This window comes from Platalea leucorodia, assembly GCF_965183815.1.
Source record: "Platalea leucorodia genome assembly, chromosome: 4".
Classification (NCBI taxonomy): Eukaryota; Metazoa; Chordata; class Aves; order Pelecaniformes; family Threskiornithidae; genus Platalea; species Platalea leucorodia.
Window position 1 is genome coordinate 22339516 of NC_138826.1, and position 24082 is coordinate 22363597.

Below are 24082 nucleotides of genomic sequence, written 5' to 3' on the forward strand. Positions count from 1 at the left end.
TGGGCTAGTGTTATTTTTCATTGTCACTTTTCCCTTCCAGTGATACAGTGCAGCTCACTTTTAACAGCTGCCACTGAATCAGCCCCGCTGCCTCCGAGCAGGATCAGCCCAGGGACGGACTCTGCAAGATCTTGGTTGTCTGCCTGCATGTTGTGTGGTCAGCTCCATCACTGCAGGATAGCTGCCTGGACATGACATGTGCCAGGAGATGTGGTCACACTTCAAAATGTTTTTTGACATCCTTATTCCACTCTTAGAATGACTCATGTGACAGTGGGGGACAGAGATCGAACATGGGACACACCGTGAGTGGCAGAAGGAGCTAAAACAGGTTCTGGCTGGGGTGATGGCGCTAGGGCACCCCACGCCTCACTAGTAAACAGCTGAGGGTGCCTGGCACGGTGACCACACGGTGGGGTTAGGAGAGCTGCCTCCAGGCTCTGCCACCAGCAAGGTTTTATTTGTAAGGGCCCCCTGTTTCATTTTTAATGGTGAAGGTCTTCTGGGGATAGAGCTTGAATTTTCCTATTGCTGGCATTACTGGCTAGCGAGGAGGTTGTTATGGAAAATAGCTGATAGCAAACTGAGCTGCTCCTTTTTCCTTCCGCCCTCTGCCAAAAGGGACTGTTTTCTGGGGAAAATGGCCAGGATTCTTTTTAAAACGTTACAGCCAACATTTTCCAGAATGTTTTTGCATACCGAGATAAACACCTACACAGATATACATGCTTATCCGGATATACAGTTGTGGGTGTGCTTTTCTTTGCAGAGATGAATGATTTACATATACATAGAGATATATATAAAATGGTCCCCATACAGATCCCCCACGCAGAGCAGATGTTTGACGCTGAAGCCCCTCCTTTCCCCGCCGCACTCCGCAGCCGGCTGGGGAAGGGGCGCGGGGCTCCGCCGCCGCTCCCGGACACCGCCGGGCGCCTCTTGTGTCACCCGGGGCAGCCCCCGCGGCGGCGGAGAGCGCGGTGCGGGGGGCCGGGAGCCAGCGCCCCGCGGGGGCCCGGCAGCACCCCCCGCGCAGGCCGGCGGCCGGGCCGGGCCGCGCTCCCCGCGGCGTGCGCGGAGCCGTGCGCGGGGCCGTGCGCGGGGCCGTGCGCGCAGGGAGCAGCGGGCGCGCAGGGTGCGCGCCGCGGGGAGCGAACAGCAGATTGCGGGCAGCCAATGGCGAGGGCAGGCCGAGGTGGCACCAAATTTCCCGCAGCCAATCGGCTGGCGAGGGGGAGGGAAAAAAAAAAAAAAAAAAGAGGAAAGAAAAAAAAGAAAGGAAAAAAAAAAGCAGCCAGGCATCATGAGAGAGCCTGGCCCTCGTCATCCTCCTCTTCCTCAGCATCCTTCCTCCCGCCCCCCGGCCCGCCCCGCCCCGCCCCGCCTCCCCTCCCGGGCACGCCGAGAGCCGGGCCCCCGCCGCGAGTCACCGCCCGCCGCGCTGACCCCGCGCATCCCAGCCGCGGGCAGGGGGTCACCGGGAGGCCGGGGCGCAGAGCACGGCCCCGCCAGCCGCCAAGCAAACAGCCCCGCTTAAATACCTCCGCGCCCGCCTCCCCGAGCCGCACAGCTCGCCGGGCGAGGGGCCGACAAGTGCCAGCCTCCTCCCGCCGCCACCGCCGGGGACCTGCGCGCCCGCGTACCGCCGCCGAGGAGCAGAGACAGGGCTGCCCCATGCCTGCGCACTTGCTGCAGGAGGAGGTAAGCGGGGGGCTGCCGGCGGGGCCGGGGGTGCGGGTGCTTTGTCTTCCCCTCGCCCCTTCCTCCTTCATCTCCGCGGCTCCGGCAGTGCTGCGCTGCTGCTGTCTGGGGAATAAAAGGTCTGGGCATCCACGCGTGTCCGTGCACTCACACAGACACGTATGCACACATATGTGTGTGTGCGCGTCCTCTCTGCGCCACTTCTCAGTCATGAGGCGAAGTCATTCGGTGCTAACTTAAGACATCACCTAAGGCTCATGGGGAGACTGTGAATGAAGCGGGGATCGACGCCGCTAGGACTATCTCCCCGTGGAGTCTATGCCTTCGGACAGACTGAGCATAAAATACAGGTTTATCTTAAAAACATCCATCTAGGCATGCTAGTAAGGGCTGTTCAGGAAGGTCTTTTGTGCTAAGAGGTCGTGGGGGTTTTGGTAGTGCTCAGACTGTGATTTTTTTTATTTTCTTAGTTTTTTTTTTAATATAAGAAAGGGCTTTCACTTACAGCATTTCTAAGGCAAATGTTGCAGCAGGGACTGTCTCTAGGACAGACGCAAGGTGAAAGCGGCCAGCTGCCCAGATGAAATGAATGACTGTGTCTGCATTGCCTGATCCAAGCAAACATACAATGGGGAGACTGCCCATTTTTGGCATAAGAAGGTCTGAATAACAGCCCGGCACCAGGAAGATACGCAGAACTGTTGGATCTTTAGATATTTTATTTTTTATTTTTTGCCCCTCCTGGCAGCCACCCTTTGCCCGAGGGGAGGCAGGGGCTAATTCTGGTATTCCTGCTCTCGCCTTCTCATCCTTCCCACTCCTGCCTATGCTGAGAAGTGGAGGTAAATCACAGTCCTGCTCTCTTGCCTCTCGCCAACACGCGGGGTCTCCCCTGGTCCTTTTGTGCAGGTGCTGTGACCTTCCAGGGACGCTGTAATGTAAGGAACCTAACTCCTCTCCCCACCTGAAATGGATGCCAAAGGCAGTGTGCTCAGACCACGTTTCATGGTCTTGGCACATATTTTGGGGCATATCCTGGAGGCTGGAAAGAATCCTGTCCCTGGGTCACGTTGGGCATATTCAAATATAGTGGACCCGAGATGGAGTGCCCTGGGGCCCCTAGGCTGAACCCGGCACGGGAGCCTTTGAGCTGCAGTTGGTTGTATAAGCTGGCTGGGTGCCAGGATCACCTATGGCGTGTTCAATGCTGGTAGGGTATGGGGGGGGGGATGTGGAGATGGGGAAACACATCTGTTCTGCAGATGAGAGTTGCAAAGTCATTCAGAAATGAGGGAGAGCTCATGAAAATGATTTAGCTGGCCTCCTCCCCCTCTCAGCTCTAGACCCCAGATCAATCCCCATCCCATTTTCCTTGGTAGGAGCCGCAGGAACCACTACGGCCATGAGAGGGTAAAAATCCTCTTTCTTTCCTCCTCATTTCCCTGGTCTCCAGCTAAATAGCTGCCCGCTCTCTCCCTCCTTCTTCCCCCACGCTCCCCCCACCAAGTCTGTAATGGTGGAGCTGTGTTTCACAACTGTTTTATAGCCCTTTTGATTTAAGGTTAGTTTACATGTGAGAAATGACCAGTTTGATTATATCAGTCTAATTCCAGCAGCATAGGTATGCTGGTAAAATTCCTCATGTGGCTACTACAGCTCTGGAAGAAGAGGTTTTTTCCTCTCTGCTGTTTCCTTTGTGCTCTCCCTCCTCCTCCTCCTCCTCTGCCCCTGTGTAACTTTGACAGTGACATAAGCTATCGCAGAGGAGAAAAATGCAACTCCAACCCCACATTCTTACTCTGGAAGCAGCATGTCCATATGGGGAGCGTTACCCGTCTAATTATACCACCAGATCTCTGTTGGGAATTTTTCCTGCATAGACAAGTCTTAGGTCTTTTTGGTAGATTGTCTTCCAGCCAAGGAAGAAAATTGTGCCTTCCTGCCAAAATGCCAGATGAGAATACCTGACGCTTTGGAATGGGCAGGACTTTTCCTTGCCTAAGCTCTGGATTAGAAGATGTTTCTCATGGCTCTTTTGGGGGGGTGATTGCCTCTAAATTCTCCAGCAGCTCAGAGTATCCTACCCTCAAAACATTAATTAGGAAAGCAGGCAGAGACAGCCTGTAGCGGGTGGATGGAGACGAACCGGTCCCGAGCTCAGCAGCTGCCTGGGTTCAGTGAAAGCAGCAGGATACTTTGTGTCCAGGTTTTTTCCTTTCTAAACTTTGATTCCAGAAGGAAAAACTTAGAGGGCTCCCTCTGTAGAGATCATTTTACTTCTGAAACGTGGGGAATCTGTCAGCTTTGCCAGCTCCTCCCCGTAGGAGGGTATGTCTGTAACCCTCTAGTTTCTACCCTTGGGAAAGGGAGGAGTTGGGGTGGCCACGTAAGCTGCCTGGCCTGATTTTAATGCCTCCCTCAGGAAACTAGGCCATGGCAGGATGGTGGTCTTTTACAAATCCGGGTGCCTGGGTGGGAATCTGCTGTTAATTCAGGAGAGATTTCTATTGGGAAAGGAGCTTTCCCGGCTTGGCCACGCTCCCTCCCACGGTCCTGGCTCTCCCACTCCTGCCGGCTGACCTTTAGTGCCCCTTCACACGTGGAGGCGACAGCGGAGGGACGTGTCCTTTGGGCAGGTTCCCAGGAGGTGAGGAGATGGGAGGAGTGTGCCCTCCTACCACTTGCATCCCACGTGCTTGGCACCCCCGGAGTCGAGCCCAGTCGGGTGCTTGGGCTCAGGCTTGACAAAGGGCTGCGGGCACCAGCAAGCACGTGGCTGTCATGATGGAGATGGAAATCAGTGATTCAGGGTTCAATGACCTGTCTCATTAGGGTCAGTCCTGCCTGCTCCTTTCGTCATGCATGCCTGATCAGGCAGGCTGTCACTCAGCCAGGGCAAATAAGCGTGTGCAGAGGGAATGTTGTGTCACGGTTACAGGAGGGAGCCGGGAGCCAGGCTGAGCCAACTTGCTGCTTAAAAGTTCCTCTCTGCATGCTGGTGGCCTTGGCTCAGAGGACTGTCTTCCTGTGCCTCAGTTTGCCTGTGGGTGGAAAGCGGGAGAGGGATAAGAGGCTTAGCAGGAGCCATGGGATAGGATGTCTAACTGGAAACACACCGCTTGACTGCTTCCATCTGCTGATCTCCAAGTGTGTTGGTCTTGCCATGTCCCAGCCTGGAAGGTGAGGCAGGGGGAGATAAGGAGGCACCCCAGAGGAATCCCCCTGTGGATCCTCCTGGTGTTCCTCCAGTGATCCCTAGTGGGTTGACACAAAAAGGCAGGCTATCAGGAGCAGCTCAATGATTTATAATAAAACTGTGTTTCAGACTGTATTTCTCTCCCTCCTCTTTGTTCATTCACAAGATTTCCTTTATTGTTGTCTGCTTATGCACAAGCCCAGACCACAAGCCCACCTAAAAACGCCTACTAATAAAACTGAAGGAAAATGAAAATCCTTGCAGCCTGCAAATGATCTTAACAAAGCCGCTGGTGGAAAAAAACCTGTCTTTGAAGTCTTTTGCTTTACTTTCTGCACCCTGTCTACCATTCATCTCCTCTCCCCAGAAAGATCAGGCCCCCTCTCTCTCAGGCCATGACTCTGTGGGGCCAGAGCGGGCTCTTCTTGGTGCTAAGGGCTCAGCTGAAAGAATGGAGCCTGCCAGGGAAACTGCAGGCTGCAAGTCTCGGTACTGCCAGTCTAGCTGTTTGTGTTTCAATTCCCTGCATTGGTAACCACCAACTTCTTGTTTGGTTTTCCCTTTTTCCTTTCTTGAAAACGTCCTTTGCTGCCTCTCCAAGGAGTTCTCCTCCGCTTCCAGCACCACCACGGTCAGCAACATCACCTCCCGGGTGACCAGGAATGGGGATGCCGTCATGGAGAAGGAGTTACTCAATCACGAGGACTTGGCAGGAGACCGGGGCATGGTAGACGATATCTTTGATGAGACCTACCGGGAGAAGGAGGGCCCTAAGCCCCCCATGATATACGTCTGGAGGAATATCATCCTCATGAGCCTGCTGCACCTAGGGGCCATAGTCGGGTTGGTGCTGATACCTTCTGCAAAGATCCAGACATTGGCATGGGGTAAGCATGTTCCTCTACTTGTTTCTTGGCATCTGCAAGCTTGTTTGTTGGGTGGTATTTTTTTTTCCTCCAGGCCCACAGACTCAGGGAGGAGAAAGAAGGAAGTGGAGGTCTTCTATTAGAAGAAGCTGTGGAAGGGCTTGCTAGTGTCTCTTGTAAGGTCATGCATGAGAGGGAAGGATTTGGCAGGGGACTGCTTAGCTGCTTAAAGAGCAAACTTGATTCACAGGCATTGGGCTTGGAAGTAGCCCACAACTGAATATGCAGCTGCTTCTGGGGTGAAGCACAGAAAATGTTTGATGGAGTACTGTGACAGTCCCAGAAAGTTAGGAAGAAAGGTGCTAGCAAGAGCACTTCAAAGGGTGGCTGGGGAGGCAAGGTACAGGGCATTATTTGGCATGAGGCTGCTGCCCAAAGACAAGAACCATTCCTGTCCCTACCAAGGGAGGATAAATCCTGCAGAGCCTCTGTGTGTGTGTGAGGGGAAAGAGACAAAATACAGTTGTGCTGAAGATAAAAGTCACGAGTTAAGTCTGAAGCTCAGGTCTTCTATCATTCTTACAAAAGCACAGATTAGCCCCCATCATCCCGGAACTAAGCCTGACAACTTTCAAAAAATAAATAAGCATCTCTCCAGGCAGCGAATTCCAATGGAAAGCACAACCCAGCAGAAGGTAGCTAGGCGAAGCTCCCCTTTCTCAGAGACCTTGCCCTGGGTAGGAACCAAACTTCTCCTTTGACTGCTTGAAAGGCAGCTGGGCCTGGGGCCCAAGCTGCAGGGGAGCCTCGCTTTCCACGAGCCTTTGTGTGGACCCCTGGAGGAGTCAAGAAGCCAAATGGCTCGCAGTGGGTCGAGAGATTGCATCCAGCCCCTGCCTTCCTGTGAAACAGAGCATCCTGAAACAAAAAGTGAGAGTCTAATTTGAGACCTGCTGGCATGGCTTTTTGTTTCAGCAGTGCTCCTGCAAAGTGCTCGGCTGGGAGCAGGGTCCTGGCCAACCCAGCTGTGGACAGGCCCTGGAGAGATCCACCTGGTCTGTCGCACTCTCAAAGTCTGTCCTCCCAATGGCTGTGAGCAGCAAGCATCACAGCTGAACTGGGAAAGAGATGGCTCCCTGGACAGCCAGACCGACTCTTTCCCTCCTGGACCACCTCAGCTTCTCACAGGCAGAGGCCTGGGGGATGAGCATCACTGGAGGGCACAGGACTCAGTCAGAGGCTGGCTACAGCATCTGCAAAAGCAGAGGCACCAACGTGTTCCCTGTGCAGCCAGCATGGCCTTCAAGGGGGACATCATGAAAGACTTTGCTGGGCCTTTCCCTTGTGAAAGCCTGACAGGCTGCGCTTTTCCCCGGGGTTGCAGGGCTGGGCAGAACATGCAGCCTCAGCACGACCTTGGAGGAGCGTTTCAGGGCTCTCGGTTCTGCTCTGTGTGTCCTCTCCCCAGGCTCTCAGCTGGAGGCTTGGCAGGGGCCGCTGGCTCCTCTCACTCACTGAGCTGACAGCCTGGATCCTCCAACCCCAGCCAAATATCCTCAGCGCATTGGGGAAGGAGGAGGGAAAAGGTGAGTTGGGTTTACTGGTTTCATTTCAAGCTGCTGAGATGCACTGTGATTTCCAAATCCATCCAGCCTTTCTCCCTTGAGCTCCCCTGAGATAAGTAAGTGGGCTTGAGCATCTTGATCCAGAACATTAATGCTGCTTTGCATTCTGCCAAGCCCCACCTTACCCCAAAATGGTCTCTGAGGCAGTGTCTCTGCAAACACGTGCCTGTTCAGGACGTCTGTATGGCATCCTATGGCGTTTTGTGGGAATCTGCCTTGCTTTTTACCTGATGCCAGTCCCTCCCCTTCCTCAGCCAACTCCGATGCGAAGTGCCAGTTGCTCTCCTGCCACTGTGAGGCACTGTGAGATTCCTCGGTGTCTTCTGGAGTGACATGCTCTAGGAGTGCGAGAAGGACACGGAGTTTGGGGGAACTGCACTGTTTTGGACTGGCTGAAGATCCATCCCGCATTACCAAAGCTGGAGTAGTTCCACAGAGCTCCCTGTCCTGCATCCCTGGCACTTGTTCTGGGAAAGGACCACCCTTCCCTGCACCCTGCAGGCAAGTCAGAGCTTTCCCCTACAATCCATTCTCCTCCAGTGCTGACCAGAGCTGGGATACTCTGATCCTCCACAGGTCTGGCTTCTCAGCAAGGCTCCTTGCTCCTTGCATTGCCCTTTTCTCAGTTCATACCTTTCTTTACCACATACAAGGCATCTGTGGCTGTCATCTCAGTGACTTGCTGTTATTTTCCCAGCACCCCCTGGTAGCAAGGAGAGGACTACAGTTCCCATTTTACACACAAGGACAGAGCAGCAGAGACTTGTGTTGCTCTTGGCAATTCACCATGGGCTCATGGCAGAGCAGCTCTCCCAGCAGTAGTTCTGGAGCTGCTGGGGTAAAAACCCCAGCTTGTTTCTTTGTTTGTTTGTTTTTCAGATCATTCCTTCCTTAGGCTGTGTACATATAATATAAAATTAACATGGTCCCAGATGTTCTCTGCTGCGATGCTACAGGCAGCTGTGGTGCCTGGTAGCTGATATACCTTCTGTGTTTTATTATAAGGAGCAATCCCCTGCTTATACCCTCTTTATCCAGGCCACTGTCTCCTTGATGTTCCTGTCCCTCTGAAACCAGTTATATTGGTGACTGTGTCCTCTTTTGTTTTCATTTCTCTGTGTGCTAATTCCTCTTTGTCTCTCAAGCTCTCCAGCCCTGCCTTCATCATTGTTTGCTGTTCTGCGTTGCTGTGTGCATTGTATCCCCTGATCTCTTTCTGGTACAGAGCTTCCTAGAACGAGCTGGGGTTGTTGATCAGGTGAGAGCTCACCATAATGAGAGCTCTCCAAGCCCTTCCAGCACTATGGCTTTCTAGCCAGCTCCCCTTTTATTTACTGTCTTCTCCACTGCACTTGACAAAGTCTTGCACATAGTCTTTTCAGGGATCATGGGCAGATTTCACATCATTTGCCAAACGGCATAGAGGTTGAGTCTGGAAGGCCAGGATGCAAAGGTCATTGACAGTTTCTCCTCTAGCTGCTCTGAGCCTCCCTGGAAACATGATTTACAGGTTGTCTTCCTGGCCCTTCGGTGCAGCAGACTGATGATATTTGTGTTAACCCCTGCTGGCCTGGCCAACAATGTCTGTAAAACAGTGACGGTTCCTCTTGATGTGGTGCTCTGACAATACCTCAGCTCCCTGCAGTGCCAGCGGTGGCAGCAACATGGGTTGATACCATTTCTTGATGCTCCTGCTTTGGACCAAGGAGAATCTTGCTGGATAATTTAGGCAATTCTGACAGCCTGAAAATCTCAGCCAGTACTACCCCCAGGGATGTGTCCAGCAAAATGTTTACAGCAGTTTTTTGTTACTTTCCCATCAAGACTGCTGCTGGCAACACCTCCCCACTTGGTGTCCTCTCCAGGCTTAACTAGCAGGTGGCATGCTTCTCCTCCGAGCGTGGAGGGGAACTTCTGATTTTGCCAGATAGGGAAGTTAGGTTTTAGCAACAATAGCTCATATTGCTCCTCCTAAACACTGTTCCCCTTATGCAGCCTGCACACGTTTCCTTGCTCTTTGTATCTTTCTCCTGAGAATAGCATGACCCACCTGGCAAGCAGGGGATGGAAGGCAAGGAGGAAACAGTCTAAAACTGTAGTTTTCCCTTGTGCTGAGCAGAAGCTCAAGGACACCTGCTGGAGCAGGGACACCTCTTCATGTAAACATCCTTGGTGTTGACTGCAGGTGACAATGCCTTTAGCACATTCCTGGCTTCCCATCCTAACTTGAGGTCTGAATCTGGGCCCTGAAGAGGTAAAAGGCTAATGAGTCATATAGACATGACTGAATCCGGAATGTTTTGGGTTTCATTTTTGGAGCACTGAGTGCATATGACTGCTAGTGGTCATAATTCTTTGTGTTCCAGTTGAATGGGTCATTGGGAACGTCACCTGTGAGCTGACAACCTTTTGGATCTTGAATACTTCAAAGCATGGTGTGGAAGATGACTTTGAAACCTCAGCTGAGAGAGTTCCTAAGTCCTTCAGTTTGGGGCAGCTTCACAAGGCACCTGTGAAAATCTGTGCTACTTTATTTCACCTTCTCAATTCTCTTTCCAATTTCATTCCTAGTGGACGATCTTGGAGGACATTTTGTTCTTCCTTCCTTGAGATGCTCATTCCCTGGCTATGCAATGATCATCATTGTACCTGTTTGTGGGGATGAACCCTCTGAATCATTAGGGTGCTGGATTCTTCTGTTTTCCACCAGGCTTTTCAATCTTATTGTCCATATCCTGTCACTGTCACAACAACTCCTAGGCATGGCTGATGGAGATAATAGCCCCCAAGTAGGGTTTGGGTTTCTGTGGGGCTGGATGCCATGTATGCGTAGACTGAGAATCAGCTCCTTTCCCACAGAAAGTGTCTGCTCCTTAGGTAAACTACATCTGCTATATATGGGCAAGAGGCAAGGCAGCACAGGAGTATAATTAGAGAGTTGTGTCCGTTGCAGTGACCTGGGATGCAGCTCCAAGAGAAGTCAACATGATCTGCCAAGGTTCGTGGGCTTTGGATGAAGGCCGTGACTGTTCTATACCCCGCCTGAAAGCAGTGGGTACCCTTCCAAATTTTTAACAAAAGCTTTCAGTCAAGGCTACCCGAAAGCAAGTACTGGGTTGTCTGGTTTCTGGGTCTGTCGGTGTCCCCACCATGTCTCTTTTGTGATTCCTTGTGCTTGCTGATACATCTTCATTGCTGGTGTCGTTTTTTCCCGGGGGGGATATCCACAGGCAAATTCTGAGAACTGCCTGTATAAGAGATACAGATGGGCTTCCTTCTTGCAAAGCTTAAATACCACAGTTCTCAGCCAGAGTCATCTTCCTGGAGGCCTCTTTTACCAAAAAATTCCCAGTCGGCATGTGAGGATTCGCTAGAGAGGGAAGCCTGAACTCAGGGCTATAAATAGGGCTTGTACTCACCTAACTTGGCATTTACTTTCTAGTGCCATTGAAGAACATGAACGATTGCAAAGTTCATTTCTGTCCCCAGTGCACCGTTAACTCATGCCTACTTGCCCCACAGTGGAGAACTGGGCTCTTTCCCCAGCAATTTGCCCCCTACATCCATTGCAAGCTGATATTTTTTTCCCACAAACTCCCTGTCTGGTGTTTCTCATAGAGCCTGTATAGGTTGGAGGTTAAATCCAGACTCCTGGATGCTGCACTCAGCTCTGCTATAAACTGCTTGTCACCCTTGGAAATCTACCTCAGCTACTGAGGTGTGCACCATAGGTATAAAGTTGCCCAGAGGTTTTATAAAATGCGGTTTGCAGGGTATAGCAGCTTATGTTCGAGGGAGAATGGTGGTGAGTCACACTTCTGCCACTAGTAGGAAGTGTCTGAAACATCCAGGAACGGGTTTTGTTGTTATTGCAGTGTCTGAGGCCAGAGAGGTTCTGCAAATCAGTCATGTGTTAGGTGCTTTTTCAAGGTTTGCTCTTCTTGCTTATGAATCTGTGGGGATAGTGACTGATTAAAATGAGTCTTAAAATCTAAAACCAACAGGGAACTGGTCATGAGCTAGTTCATAACTTTCAAGTCAGCATTATGGGGCTGGGTGAGACCTTCAAGGCATCCAGCATAAGTACTTTCTTATCAGTAAGGCCAAACGCCCTGCTCCAGCATCGCTCCATTCTCCCCTTCCAGGTTTGGCCAGCTTTGTGAGCTTTGCTCAGCTCCATTGTCTCTTGCAAAGGCCGGACCCTGCTGCATTTGCATGCATTTTCATCCTTCTTCACGCCCTATAAATCAGCTATGACCAGTGACTGCTTGGCTCCTCCTAGAGACCGCAATGGTGCTAGGAGACACAAGGAAGAGGTGTGCTGGTCCGAGGCTTGCACTGCATTCAGCAGCAGGCGGGGAAGCCAAGGGAGAAGATGAAGATGGGAAGTCATGGTCAGATCAGCAGACAGGGAAGGATGCTATTATACAGTGGGATGGGAGTGAGGAGGGTTCATGCAAGTTTAAGGGGCCAGAAGAGGATGTTAAATCAGCTGAGACCAGCTTTTAGTGGATAAGAGATTAGGTTTGGAATGTAGCAAAACAAAAAGGAGGTGACAGAAGGAAGAGGGAGCAGGAGATGATAGGAAATAAAGCCTGGATTATTTTGAATGAAACAACAGGGCGACCGTGCTTTGAATGTGTCTCAGATCTCTGATTCCAGACAAGTTTCTGGCAGAGTATCTAATAAGCTTGATTAGAGCCATTTGGCTGGACTAAATGGTATTATCAAGCATACCAGTGATTCCTATCCACGGGGTTACGTGTAAGAATAAGGAGCTGTTTTCATGATTGATCCAATTGGCTGACATCTGCAAATTTATACCAAGGAAAGAGTTTCCCCTGGGGAACTGGGAAGAAGGTGTCCCTTTCCCCAGGGGACTGAAGGTGGATCAGTTGACCTATGCACAGATGCACAGTCTTCCCTCTCGGTGTCTCAGCTTGCAGGGCAAACCAACTATTGAATGCCCTCCGTCTTTCTGCCCAACTTCCTGACCCTTCCTTCCTAGAGAAAGAGTTAATTTTCAGATCCAATTTTCTTCTTATCCCCAGCTTCCTAGCGTAATGCTGCTATGACCCTACTGGGGTCTTTTCTTCATTTTAGTTCTATGACCAGATGCTGCAACCCAGGTTAAATTCCAGAGGTCCCAGGAGGACATGTGGGAACACACAGACCAGGGCAGGCATAAACACATGATCCAGAGGGAGAGGGATGTTGTTTTTTACTAGCTGCCGGAGGGCCAAGGAATTCCTTCTGACCTGTGTGGAGTGGGAACACATGAAGCAGCCTCGAAGCGCAACTGGGCCCAGCAGCATCTGCCTCTGCTGCGGGCACGACTTGCAATGAGTTGTTGGCTTTGGAGTTTCCTTCCATAAATGGTGTAGGAGCTGAGCAGAGGGGGGGGGATCAAAAAGACCCTGGGAACAGGAGCCTCTGGGCAGATTTTCAGTCAGTGGTGGAGCTGAAGGGGAAGCCCAGGCTTCAGTGGGATGGTAGCTTAGATCTTTGACCAGCTTCTGCTCAGACAGGGAGAAGAAGAGAAGCCTAACCCTGCGCTTGGGCTGGCCCCCTAAAGAACTCTAAGATCATCTGCCACCTCTAGGTGAAAAGAATGCAAAAGAAATTTAGTGAAGAGTGGTGAGATAGGAAAGCAAGACCCTTGATTACTCAGGGTGGGAGGAAAGGAGGAAGCTGTTCCCTCGTGACCTGCAGAGGTTATCACAGGGCTATATGGAAGCAGTCGCTTTATACAACTTTGATGATCCTGCACCATGACAGACGGCACTATGCTGAAGACCCAGCCCTTGTGACAAGTCTTGTAAGGGGGAACCTCCTCCCTTGTCAGAGATGAAGAGCTGAAATCATTTGCCCCACATTGCTTAGGAAGCCTGTGGTAGCTTGGGCACTCTCACACTGATTTTTATTGCCCGAATCTGTGCTCTCCATGGGTTCCTCTCTTGTTTATATAGCTTTGGGGAAAGGCCTGCCTTTGTGTTGCTCTGCCTGAAACTTTGCTGCAGGCTGATTTGCTCTAACTGCTCCAACACTTTCTTTTCCTCTCCAGCTGTTCTGTGTTTCCTGGTGAGTGCTCTGGGGATAACAGCTGGATCTCACCGCCTCTGGAGCCATCGGTCCTACAAAGCCACGCTGCCACTGAGGATCTTTTTGACTATTGCAAACTCCGTGGCCTTCCAGGTAAGCACCTCCTCAATGTACCACTGGTCCTCAGAAGGAAGTGCTCCCCTGAATCCCTGTCTCAGATATGGGGCACAAGCTGATGGAGAGGTTCCTCCCTCCTACTACCTCTTGTTAGGAAACAACCTGCCCTTTCTATCTAAGACTGCGGTACTAGAGTCCATCTCATTGTCTTCACCTTGTCTCGTCAGAGGATGACTCTGAGGTGAATCAGGTGGGGAGAGGACTATTGGCCAAGACCAGGGGTAGGAAAGCTCTCCAAAGCAGGAATGTACCCTTCCCTCGAGGTGTGGTCTCCCTACACTTGCTCCAGGTCCTGTGAAAGAGGTGTGTAAGTGCTAAGTGCTCTCCTGGTGTTCGGGTTGCCTCACCCTCCTCTTGCTGCACAGCTGATAAGGGGGGAGACATCTGCACAGCCCAGGGAGTCAGGCTGTGGAATTTGCTGCTGCAGAAAGACCAAGAACTTGTTGAAATGATGCAGTTAGGGGGATGCTTCTCTGGTTCAGAAGAGTGATGTTTAGGAATAACCCTGTTATAAGTCACACCACTGGCTTCCAGAGAGTCATCCTAGGTCAGTGATGTTTCAAGGAAAGAAGGGTTGGGACCATTGAGAGTGGCACAGGTGACTGCAAGCAGCTGATAAGCACCTCAGGGTATTGCCTAACCACTCACTAGAGCACTTCACAGTCCACAAAGAAAACAAACCAGGCAGTCCTTAGGGACTGTAGAAAGTAGCAGAGATGGCCCTTTAGAAGAAGTTAGAGTGAAAACCCAGATTGGCATGGCACAGAAAAATTCTGGTGGTCTCTCGGGTTTGCTGCTGCGAGGCAGCTCTAATGGCACTCTGTCCTCCAACTGTACTTGAAGGGACTTCGTGCAGGCTTGCTCACATGTAGGAAGAACTCAGGAGGCTGGCAGGGTGCAGCACTTTCTGCCAGAAGAAGGTAAACAAAAGTATCAGTGCTGTACCCCTAAGTAATTCTCCATTTGAGATATGGGGGAAGGGTAAAGCCGAAGTGGACCAGGTATTTTAGAGACATTATCTCCCTTTCCCCTCTGTGCAGCCGTAGAAGGTATCACTTCATTGACATGTAATCAGAACAGGGTGGGGATGTTTTTTTTCAGCGTTTCTAAAACACGATTCACTTTCCTATTCTCTGTTAGTACCAAACAAGAGTCTTTCATGAGGAAGAGGAAGGACCAAGCTGCTGATTCCAGCTACTGGTCCAGCACTCAGCAAGGAATTGGATGCATTGCTGTGTATTGGCTAGTCCCACACAAAGACCATCTTTCACAGGGTTATAGGGCAGAGGGGGAAAGAATTTGCTGAGCTATTGCTGTAGGGGATAGGAATAGACAAAGATGAGAGACAGACAGATATTTCAGCTTCAATAGAAACTAATCCAAAGTTTTACTGAAAATTCAGTACCATTCCCCATGGATTTCTTTTTTTTTTAATAGTTACTTTCAAAGAGACCAAGAGAAGGTTTATTTTCAGTTTACCTCATTCCTGTTAGTGGCAGCAGCTCTAAGATCAGACTCGTAACTTTTAAGGCCAGAGAAGACTATCGATTATCTTATCCAAGGTCCTCCAGAAAATGCCTGTTGGCTGCTCAGAGACCTATGGCTTGTGATTTCAGGGAATTTGGGAATTCTGCCCCTAGTTGCTCCTCCACCTGCAAGACCAGGCAGCTGCAGCACAGCAGAAGCTCTCCTGGTTATAGCCTGTAGCTGCAAACTCCCAAGGAAGGAGGTGTTCTCCCAGGCTTTGCCTGCTGCTGTCAGAAAGCCATGATTTTCAGACAAGGTTGCAGTTGAGAGGTGGTCCCAAAATAAGATCTGTAAAAAAGATATGTGCTAAAGTTTGGGTCAAGATTCTGACTCTTCAACTTTGAGGCCCCTGATTTGTGTTTGTGCACAGGGTATGGTGGATGAGGTGCTCTGGCTGGGGTACTTTGGCCTTTTCAAACTTGTGCCTCATACCTCCAGCAGAAGGATTTCCAGGAGACAGGGAAAGACTCCCCAGATGTATAAACCCAAGCTGTCCGTCAGCTTTCAGGCTGGGATTTCTCACATTACATGATGCTGTGTAGGGTCTGGGATGTGAGAGAGACTTTGGGTCACAGGTGAAACATTTCCAGCATAGGTACTGGCTGTGCTTCTCTGCTTACTGGATAGGGAAGGCTGCTGGGCCACCCTTTTCTGAGGGGATGCTGAGTGACCAAGCTCTGGCTAATATCAGTGAGGGCTGGTGATAATTGGAGGTGCTCAGGATCTGGCTGGAAGGAAGGCAGCAGTTCCCAGTATTTGGAAACAAGCAAGAGTTGAATCCTGGCCCATGTCTATCATTGCCTTATTGCATGGCACACAGGTAAATCATTTTATCTCAGTTGAAGGAGGAGTGGTTACAGCACTTGAGAGGGGCTTGAGGATTTGTGTCTCTGCTACAGTCTCCCTGTGTGAATAAGTCACTTGGTCTTTCCAGGCAAGAAATAGGGATGATGATGATGCTTCCCTGCCTTCAAGGTGTTTTGAGGAAAAATCTTATGTACTTATGAGATTAAGGACCATCTTGTGTAATACAGGCAATAGAGGCGTGCTTGGATCTCTGTTGCATGTTTTCTAGGATGGTGTAATACATGGCTTTAAGCACATCAAAATCTTGGTGTAAGGGAATGAGTACAGGCTGATTAAAATCTATTCTTAAAAGTAGCCAAAACAATCACTTCTTAATACAAGTGATGAAAGCTTTGACATTTTCCAAGCGATATTGATTTTGCAGCTTGAATGGAATGGTTATGGGGCTGAAGGGGGGTATTTTTTATAATTGTCATTGAAATGGTGCGTTTATTCTATTTCTAAAGACGGGCCTTCGTTTTAAGACCATTTTATTTCCAAGAAAAAAAAAATTAAAAAACTCGACCCCAAGTTAAACAGATCTGATTTGGCAATCCCAGGAAAACAAGGCAAGTTGACCCATGGAAAATGTCAGGGCAGAGGGAAGGGGCAGGTTGATCAATCCCAGCTGGCACCACGTAGGGATGGGGACAAGTGACCAACAAGAGCTGAGCGTGTGAGGGAGGAGGCACCAACTGGCCAATGAGGGCTGGCTATTGCAGGGGTGAGGGAACAAGCTGACCAATCAGAGCCTGTGATGCTGTAGAAGATGTGCAAACCAAAGCCTAAAGGTAACCAATTAAAAAAAAGAGAAGGCGGCCCACCAAAGAAGCAGATTTCGAAGAAAATTAAAGTGGTTGAGCAAAGAAGATCCAACCTCTATTTTAAAAGCCAAAACCCCCAAACTCTAAAGAAAGATAAAATGACTGATATGAGTTCAGGTCAATGGGATTTAGGTGTCTAAATATTTTAGGCCCTTTTGTTAATTTGAAGGGAACATCTCCAGCCCTGGCCCTAAGTCTGCACTCCTGTTGCCTTGCAGAATGACATCTACGAGTGGGTCCGGGACCACCGTGTCCATCACAAGTTCTCCGAGACAGATGCGGACCCTCACAATGCCATGCGAGGCTTCTTCTTCTCCCACATTGGCTGGCTGCTGGTGCGCAAGCACCCGGACGTCATAGAGAAGGGCCAGAAGCTGGACCTGAGCGACATAAAGGCTGACAAAGTGGTGATGTTCCAGCGGAGGTGAGTAGTGAGGTCAGCCCCAGCACAGAGCCATGTGGGATGGAGCAGGGACTCGGCAAATGGGCTGGGGACCCCAAGCACCTTTGATGGATCATGAAGGGATTGAGGGCATCATGTGAGAAATGCGAGTCTTTGGTCTGTCCAAGGCTTTGCTGTGGGATGAACCCTGTGAGAAATGAGCTGTGCCTCTCCTATAGGAAGTATTTAGGAGCTAGTGCTACCTCCAGCCCTCCCACACCTCTTTCTGTCCTGCTTACCGTATAGCATCTTGCCAGCGGCGGGCTGAGCTTCCCACAGCGAAGCACCTCCATGCCTGCCTGCCCACAGCCCAGCTGCTGCTTTGGCTGGCCCAGAGCCCACCCGCAGGTGCCTCCAGGTCGTCCTTGGAGATGTTGTGGTACACCTTCCAGGCCATGCCTCTGCCCCTCTCCCATCAGTCTCCTGGAAACAGTGTGGTGAAAGAGGAGTTGAAAATGGGATCATGAGAGGCAGTCGCTGGGAAGGACAGTCTTGATTCACTGGTGTCTCTTGGATGGGGTATCTCTCAGCTGTCTCGGGCTGATCCCGAGAGGAGACAAGCCTGTCACCATGGCTGCAGAGATGGGGGACTGAACCCATATAGTAACCACCCTGATTTGGGAGTTCTCTAGCTCAGTCCCAGATGAACCAAGCAAGTTTTATGTCTTCCCTCCTTTTTGTGGCTGGGATTTTTCTTGTGGGTCATCAGTGGTTCGGCTTCCTCTACTCCCACCCCTCCAGTGCGAGAGACCCCACATGCTCATCTGTTTGATGGCACAAGTGTCCCTTGCTTGCACTTGTTGGTGGGGTGTATTGGTAGGCAGGGCCAAGTCTGCAAGGAGGAGTTGCAGCACTGGGCCAGAGCTGGAGAAGGGACCTTCTATGGGACTCAGCAAGCATGGGGTTGACTTTATGGGGACCAACAGAGCTGAGAAGCAAATGGAAGATGAGGCCAAAAGCAGCAGCTGGTGTCTGGATTCATGGTGATGGGAACATTGCTTTGTGCACAAAAGACACTGAGACAAGGACAGCAGGACTTTAGTTTGAGTTTCTTGCCCAGTGATAAGACTTGAGAGTCTCCAGGAATGGCTTCTGCACATCCAGGGCAAATGATGCAGGGCTCAGAGGTGAGGCATTTCTGCACTTGATTTTCCCTGTAAAGCTGAGTGTGAATCCTCCAAAGGGAGGACTGAACCAGCCCTTCCTGTCCTGCCTCTGCCACTGAGTGCTTTCCCCATGGTCCCTTCCTTTCCAGATACTACAAGCCCTCGGTGGTGTTGCTGTGCTTCACGCTGCCCACTGTAGTGCCCTGGTACTTCTGGGACGAATCCATCATCATCAGCTTCTTCATTCCAGCCATCCTGCGCTACACCATAGGGCTCAATGCCACTTGGTTAGTGAACAGTGCTGCTCACATGTTTGGCAACCGGCCATATGATCAGAACATCAACCCACGGGAGAACCCCCTGGTCAGCCTGGGGGCCCTAGGTATGTTCAGCATCCGTGTCTTTTGCTGCTGGTAGACTGTAAAGCGGGAACTGCCCCTGAGGGCTGCAGCTTCTGGGAATTTCTCTGAATCCAGGTGTCCCCATTTCCTCCTGCACCCTTCCCCTCCAGCCTTTGCATCTGGGTGTGTTTACCAGGCTGGCCATTGAGTACATAAGGGCAGTAGGGTTATCAGCTCCCACCAGCCTCTCTCCAAGCTGGAAAGGGCTCTGCTACACTTAGCAGCACCTCTTTATCTCAATAGCAATATTTTATTTAGCCTGCTCAAAGGTTTCCCTGCCCCATTCACGAGACTGAAAAAAGTGTGCAGCAGTCTCTGCTTATCTGTCTTAGATTTGTCAATTTGAAAAGCAGCAGATGCACATTTGGACATGTTCTCAGTGCAGCTGGTGATTTTTGGGGGTACTTGAGAATGAGACAAGCCAGATCATCGTGTGGATTTCCCTGAAATTTTGGGGACCTAGGAAAGTACATCCCAGGTTCAGCATTTGCCCTGATCTGTTCTCCAAAGCCCAAATCCTCAGCTGGTTTGCATCAGTGTACACCACTGGGGCTGCACTGATTTCCACCACTGAAGGACCTGCTCCTGGATTTTTCATAGGGAGGGATTTGAACCGTAGAGACTCAGGGGATAGGAGCAGGAGTCCAGGTGATGTCATCGAAGGGGTGAGCACTGAAGCCAGCCTTGACAGTCTCTGGAGCAGAGAGTTGCTGACTGGGCTAGATCACTTAGTAGAAGTCTGTCTGTTTTATTGTCATCTGGAAATGCCCTTTGGATTTGGCATTAGGACTGCCAGTGATATAGGGGTATTGATTGGCCTGGCTTGTTGGGGACTCACTGCAGATCTAGCTGGTAACTGAACCAATACTAGAAGGTTTCTCATGGTGGCAGAGGAAAAGCCATTAGGTCTGTGAGCCAGAGCCTTTCTCAGTTCCTTGCCACATTCTTGTTTTCCTCTAAAGCACCACAGGTCCTCTATGACTGTCAATGCCTCATTTGGGCCAGCCCGGGCACGCTGGACCATGCCCAAATGAGATGGGGTAGATTGCAGAGAGGTGAAATTGGGCTGAGAGGAGAGAGGAGCCTGGACTCAATCCAGAGCCTGTTTCAGGAATGTGGGCCAAGAGGAAGGGGCCATCACCTAGAGCTCTGCAACATCCTCTCCCTGGTCATGTTTTGCAGGAGAAGGCTTCCACAACTACCACCACACCTTCCCCTATGACTACTCCACCAGTGAGTTTGGCTGGCGCTTCAACTTAACCACAGCCTTCATCGACCTCATGTGCCTCCTGGGGCTGGCCAGCGATCGCAAGAAGGTCTCCAAGGAGGTCATCCTGGCTCGGAAAATGCGGACTGGAGATGGGAGTCACAAGAGTGGCTGAGTTCCTGCTCCTCTTCACACACACATCCACACCTCTCCTTCCTCCTTTTTTCTCCCTTTCTCCCTTCCTGACCCCTCTGAACACGCTGGACAAAGGTTTAATGTTCTGTTTACTAACTACTGAATAATGTTACCAGTTTGCTTAAGATAATGATAATGAGTTTTAACCCCCCTCCCATGCTGTATTTTACATGATGTATTTAAGATCTAGGACTCTGCCTTTATAACGCAAGGCCATCCCTTTCCCTCCTCTCCTTTTCCTTTCCGTTCTTTCTCTCTAGCCCCTCTACCCCGTCTCCTGCTTTACGTCGTCCCAGTCTCTCCCTGGCAGAGGAGCCGGTAGGAAGCAGCCCAGGGAGGCCGATCACAGCCGGCTGCATACCATGGAGTTAAGGGAAGCCTGTACCAGTCAACTGAAAAGTTGAGCCAAAGTCAGTGACCCTCTCCCCACCACCTTTCCCCCAAAACTCCTTCCTCTGTCCCTCCTCCTTTCTCAAGGGCTGCTGACACATGTGGCATGGCTAAACTGCTCTCCCTGGGAAAAGCAGCCCCATCCCCTTCCCTTGCCATCGGAAAGAGTTGTCTATTTCCAAGATGTCTCTTGGGAAGTGTTCTCCCCCCATCCCCACCACACAGCCTCTCTGGCTGGGGAGAGGAGAGCCCCCAGACTCTCTCAGAGCTCCAGCCAGGTCCACTGGTGGGCAGGGGGGTCTGGTGGTGAGCACTGGAGGGGGAGCCTTGGTGGCCTTATTACCTCCTTCCTCTGGTGTCACAGCCTCCCTCCGTGCACTGCCCGCTGTGTCCCATGCCACCAGGGACTGAAGGCAGAGCCTGGCTCCAGGCTCTGTGGCCCCTTTGGAGAGCCACAGCAAGGAGGGGGACAGACGCAGGGGTGTGCTGGTGGCTGCCGTGGTGCAGCACCGACCCAGGGTGGTTTTGTTTGCTGCCGCCGCCACCAAGATTTTTGCCCGCAAATGGGACTTTGCCAAAATGGAGAGGGGGAGAAGGATGTAAACCAACGCTCCACCACTGAGTTAAGCTGCTTTATGTGCTGGAGGAACAGGGTCCCCGCTGGGTGGCAGGCGGATGTCCTGGTGTCCGTCCCTGTGCAAGGGAGCGCTTGCTGGCGTAGGGAGGGGTGGGGGTGTCTGCTGGAGCAGGCCTCCCCCTCCTCATGGGCTCCTCTCGGTCGATTAACAAGTGCCTGAGAAACACCAATGTGGGGCCAGGCAGCACAGGGGCCTTGAGGGAGGGAGTCAAGACCTCTGACACAAGACCCTGCTGCCAGTGTGGGCCACCTCCAGGCTTTCCTGCCCAGGGTCCACTGGGGTGGTTTGCAATTCCCTGCTCCTCTGAGGGACTGGGAGGCACTCCTGAGGGAGCAGGAAGGAGAGGTGAAAGCAGCTCCTTGTTAGTCCCTTAGCTTGCCTCCCAGCCCCCTCGGCAAGCCATCTTGCCACCTCGCTCCTTTGCCGGCGCGGCAGGCAGCGAGGGCGGCTGAGCCTGCGGAAAGGTCAGTTATATCACTGAGCCGATGTGGGCACGCAGCTGGAGGGTGTGCTGGAGGACAGAAGTCCTTGTGCGTGTTGTTTCCTGCAAGTTGCAGAGACCGCAGCTTGAGTTCAGACGGTGGGTTAGGTTCTGGGCATCATGGGCCCGAGCCCCTCACTGGACTGAATGTGCTTTTTTTCCCCCCCTTAATTCTCCCCATTATTATTAATTTTTATTATTATTATTAGTTGTAGCAATAGTATTGTTTTTGTTGCTTAAATGCATCAAATGGAGCTGGAGGAAAGCACAAGAGGTGGCCAGAACAAGGTGATGCTGGAGTGGGGTTTGCCACATCTCCCTTATTCAGGCAGGCCAGGTTTGGCAGAGACAGAGCAGATGCCAACTTCCTCGCCTCAGCTCTGCCACGTAGCAGCCAGGCTAGCTTCACGGGAGCAAGTCTCTGCAGCTTTGCTTGCTCCTGCTGCTGCGAAACTCACCAGGAGCCAGGACAGCCTTCTGATGTTCTTCTTAACAAGAGGACGCTTGTTACTCAGAAGAGAAGTCCTCCTCTCCTTTCCCTCCCTGCCAACACCTTGTTATTGCTCAGCAATGGGACCCTTCAAGGTTTTGAGCCATCAGGAGCAACGTGGTCTCCATCCGAGAGGTACAACAAGGAGGAACGAAGCAGGGAGCCCTTCAGCTCATGGTGTCAGGAGACAGCATCCTTAGTGCTCCAAGGCTCATGACTGCCTGGGGGCTGGCTGGGGCAAAGGGGCTGTGGCTAGAATTGTATCCTACCATTTAAAAAAAAAAAAAAAAAAAAAAAAAGCCCTCAAAAAAAGAGAAACATTGTGAGCTCTGTAATTGTGGGCTGACTCTGCTCTAATCTAAACCCTTCTGAACTAATGGAAGTCTCCAGAGAGGATGAATTGTCTCCAGCCAGTAATTTGAAGGGCGTGTGGGGAGGGGAGAAGGTGAGGAGAATGCTTTCCTTGCTCCTGGTGCCCTTAGCATGTTGTGTGACATACCCTCCGGTAGAGAAGCGTGCCGTGACATGCTGCAATATTTCACATCCTCTCAGCAGAGAAGCAGGGTTTGACATCAAGGGTTCCTTTCAAATTTCAAGTGCTGATTTGGGTCCAGAATCTGGAATTAGAGTGGAAGCTGAGGAGCAGTAACCAAACAGTCCTGGTGTTTGCCCAGTCACTTTAAAGGTAGATTGGCAAATATCTCTGGGTGCCTTAAATCTTTCTTTAATATACATAGGAGTATTGACAGCTATTTGCTGGGTTTTTTTGTTGGTTTTTTTTTTTTTTGAATTATGAACATTTGAGGGGTTTCTTAATTATTTAATTGCCTACATTGAACTGTGGGTGCAGGTGAATTTGAATGTATTTGAGTTAGGATTTTTGTTAGGTTAAGAAACAGATACAATGCTTCAAGTAGAACTTTGTTTGAGATATATATATATATATACACACACAACTATAAATATATATATATATTTTTGGTGGCATGTTTGTATCCTGGACGCGTCGTCTGTATGTTTAGCTTAAATGAGTTTGTGAGAGGTGGAAGCAGAGAAGGCAGCAGTGGGACCTCGAGGCTAGAGCAGCTGTTCTCCTGCAACCTGTTCGTGGCTTAGCTACTCGCTCACTGCGTGATTTGGGACAAAGTCACTTAAAAACTCTCTGTGCCTCAGTTTCCCTATCTGTAACAGGGGGTTACGTGGTGTGGTGAGGCTCGCTGCCAACCGCCCGAGCGCAGAGGAGGGTGGCGTATGTACCACCTGCACACCACTGCTGGCATAAGCATGGACTGGTTTGTTTTCCAAAACCGTTCCCAGCCCCGCTGGTATTGTGAAGAGCAGATGTCCAAGTGTTGGGTGTTCAGGGAAGGATTGGAAAGTTGAATCTGCACATTGTCTAAGCTCTGTCACTGTTGAAATGTGAGTAGGATACGATTTTTCACAGCTTAGGGGTTTCTGCATAGTAGTATCTCTGTTTTGTGTACTGGAAAAGAAAAAAACCTTTTTGAAATAATTTCTACTAATATGGAAACAGACATCTGGTTGTGCTGATCTGAAATTTTATTTGTTCATAATAAAAATGTTACTTTAAAGCTTGTTGAACTGATGACATGGTGGGCTGGGCTCGGTAAAGCACACGACAGCCCATCAGGATGGAGAACGCTACGCGTTGCCGTTTCCAAACCTTCCTGCCTTCCAGGAGAACCAGGGAAAAAACCTCTGGCTCTTTAAGCACCATGAATGGGCGGATTATAATGGCTTTCATACTCCAGCGCACCCGGGCGGCGCACCCTGCCAAGGCTGCCCCTGCGCCGCGGGGTTACTGCAGGTTAATTCCAGCCGGGGCCTCTTGCCAGAGCCTTGCGGCTGACGGATATACATGCAGCATAACACGTAATACCGGCAGCCCGTCTCCCGGCTGCCAC

At 50.8% G+C, this 24082-nt stretch overlaps 1 protein-coding gene across 1 annotated transcript; it reads left to right on the forward strand.

The window, feature by feature from the left end:
- Window positions 1-1479: 1479 nt before the first annotated feature.
- SCD (stearoyl-CoA desaturase) lies at window positions 1480-23699 on the forward strand. The gene is made up of 6 exons (XM_082311155.1): window positions 1480-1704; window positions 5502-5787; window positions 13456-13586; window positions 17026-17231; window positions 18505-18737; window positions 19939-23699. The coding sequence occupies exons 1-6, from the start codon at window positions 1678-1680 to the stop codon at window positions 20136-20138; spliced, it is 1083 nt and encodes a 360-aa protein (XP_082167281.1). The 5' UTR covers window positions 1480-1677; the 3' UTR covers window positions 20139-23699.
- Window positions 23700-24082: the final 383 nt, after the last annotated feature.

What these genes read in the sequence shown, in the direction of transcription:
- SCD (XM_082311155.1), top strand. Translation starts at nt 1,678, where the DNA reads ATGCCTGCGCACTTGCTGCAGGAGGAG. An exon ending in CGCACTTGCTGCAGGAGGAG is followed by an intron (nt 1,705 to 5,501) that starts GTAAGCGGGGGG and finishes TGCCTCTCCAAG; the next exon opens with GAGTTCTCCTCCGCTTCCAG. An exon ending in CAAACTCCGTGGCCTTCCAG is followed by an intron (nt 13,587 to 17,025) that starts GTAAGCACCTCC and finishes GTTGCCTTGCAG; the next exon opens with AATGACATCTACGAGTGGGT.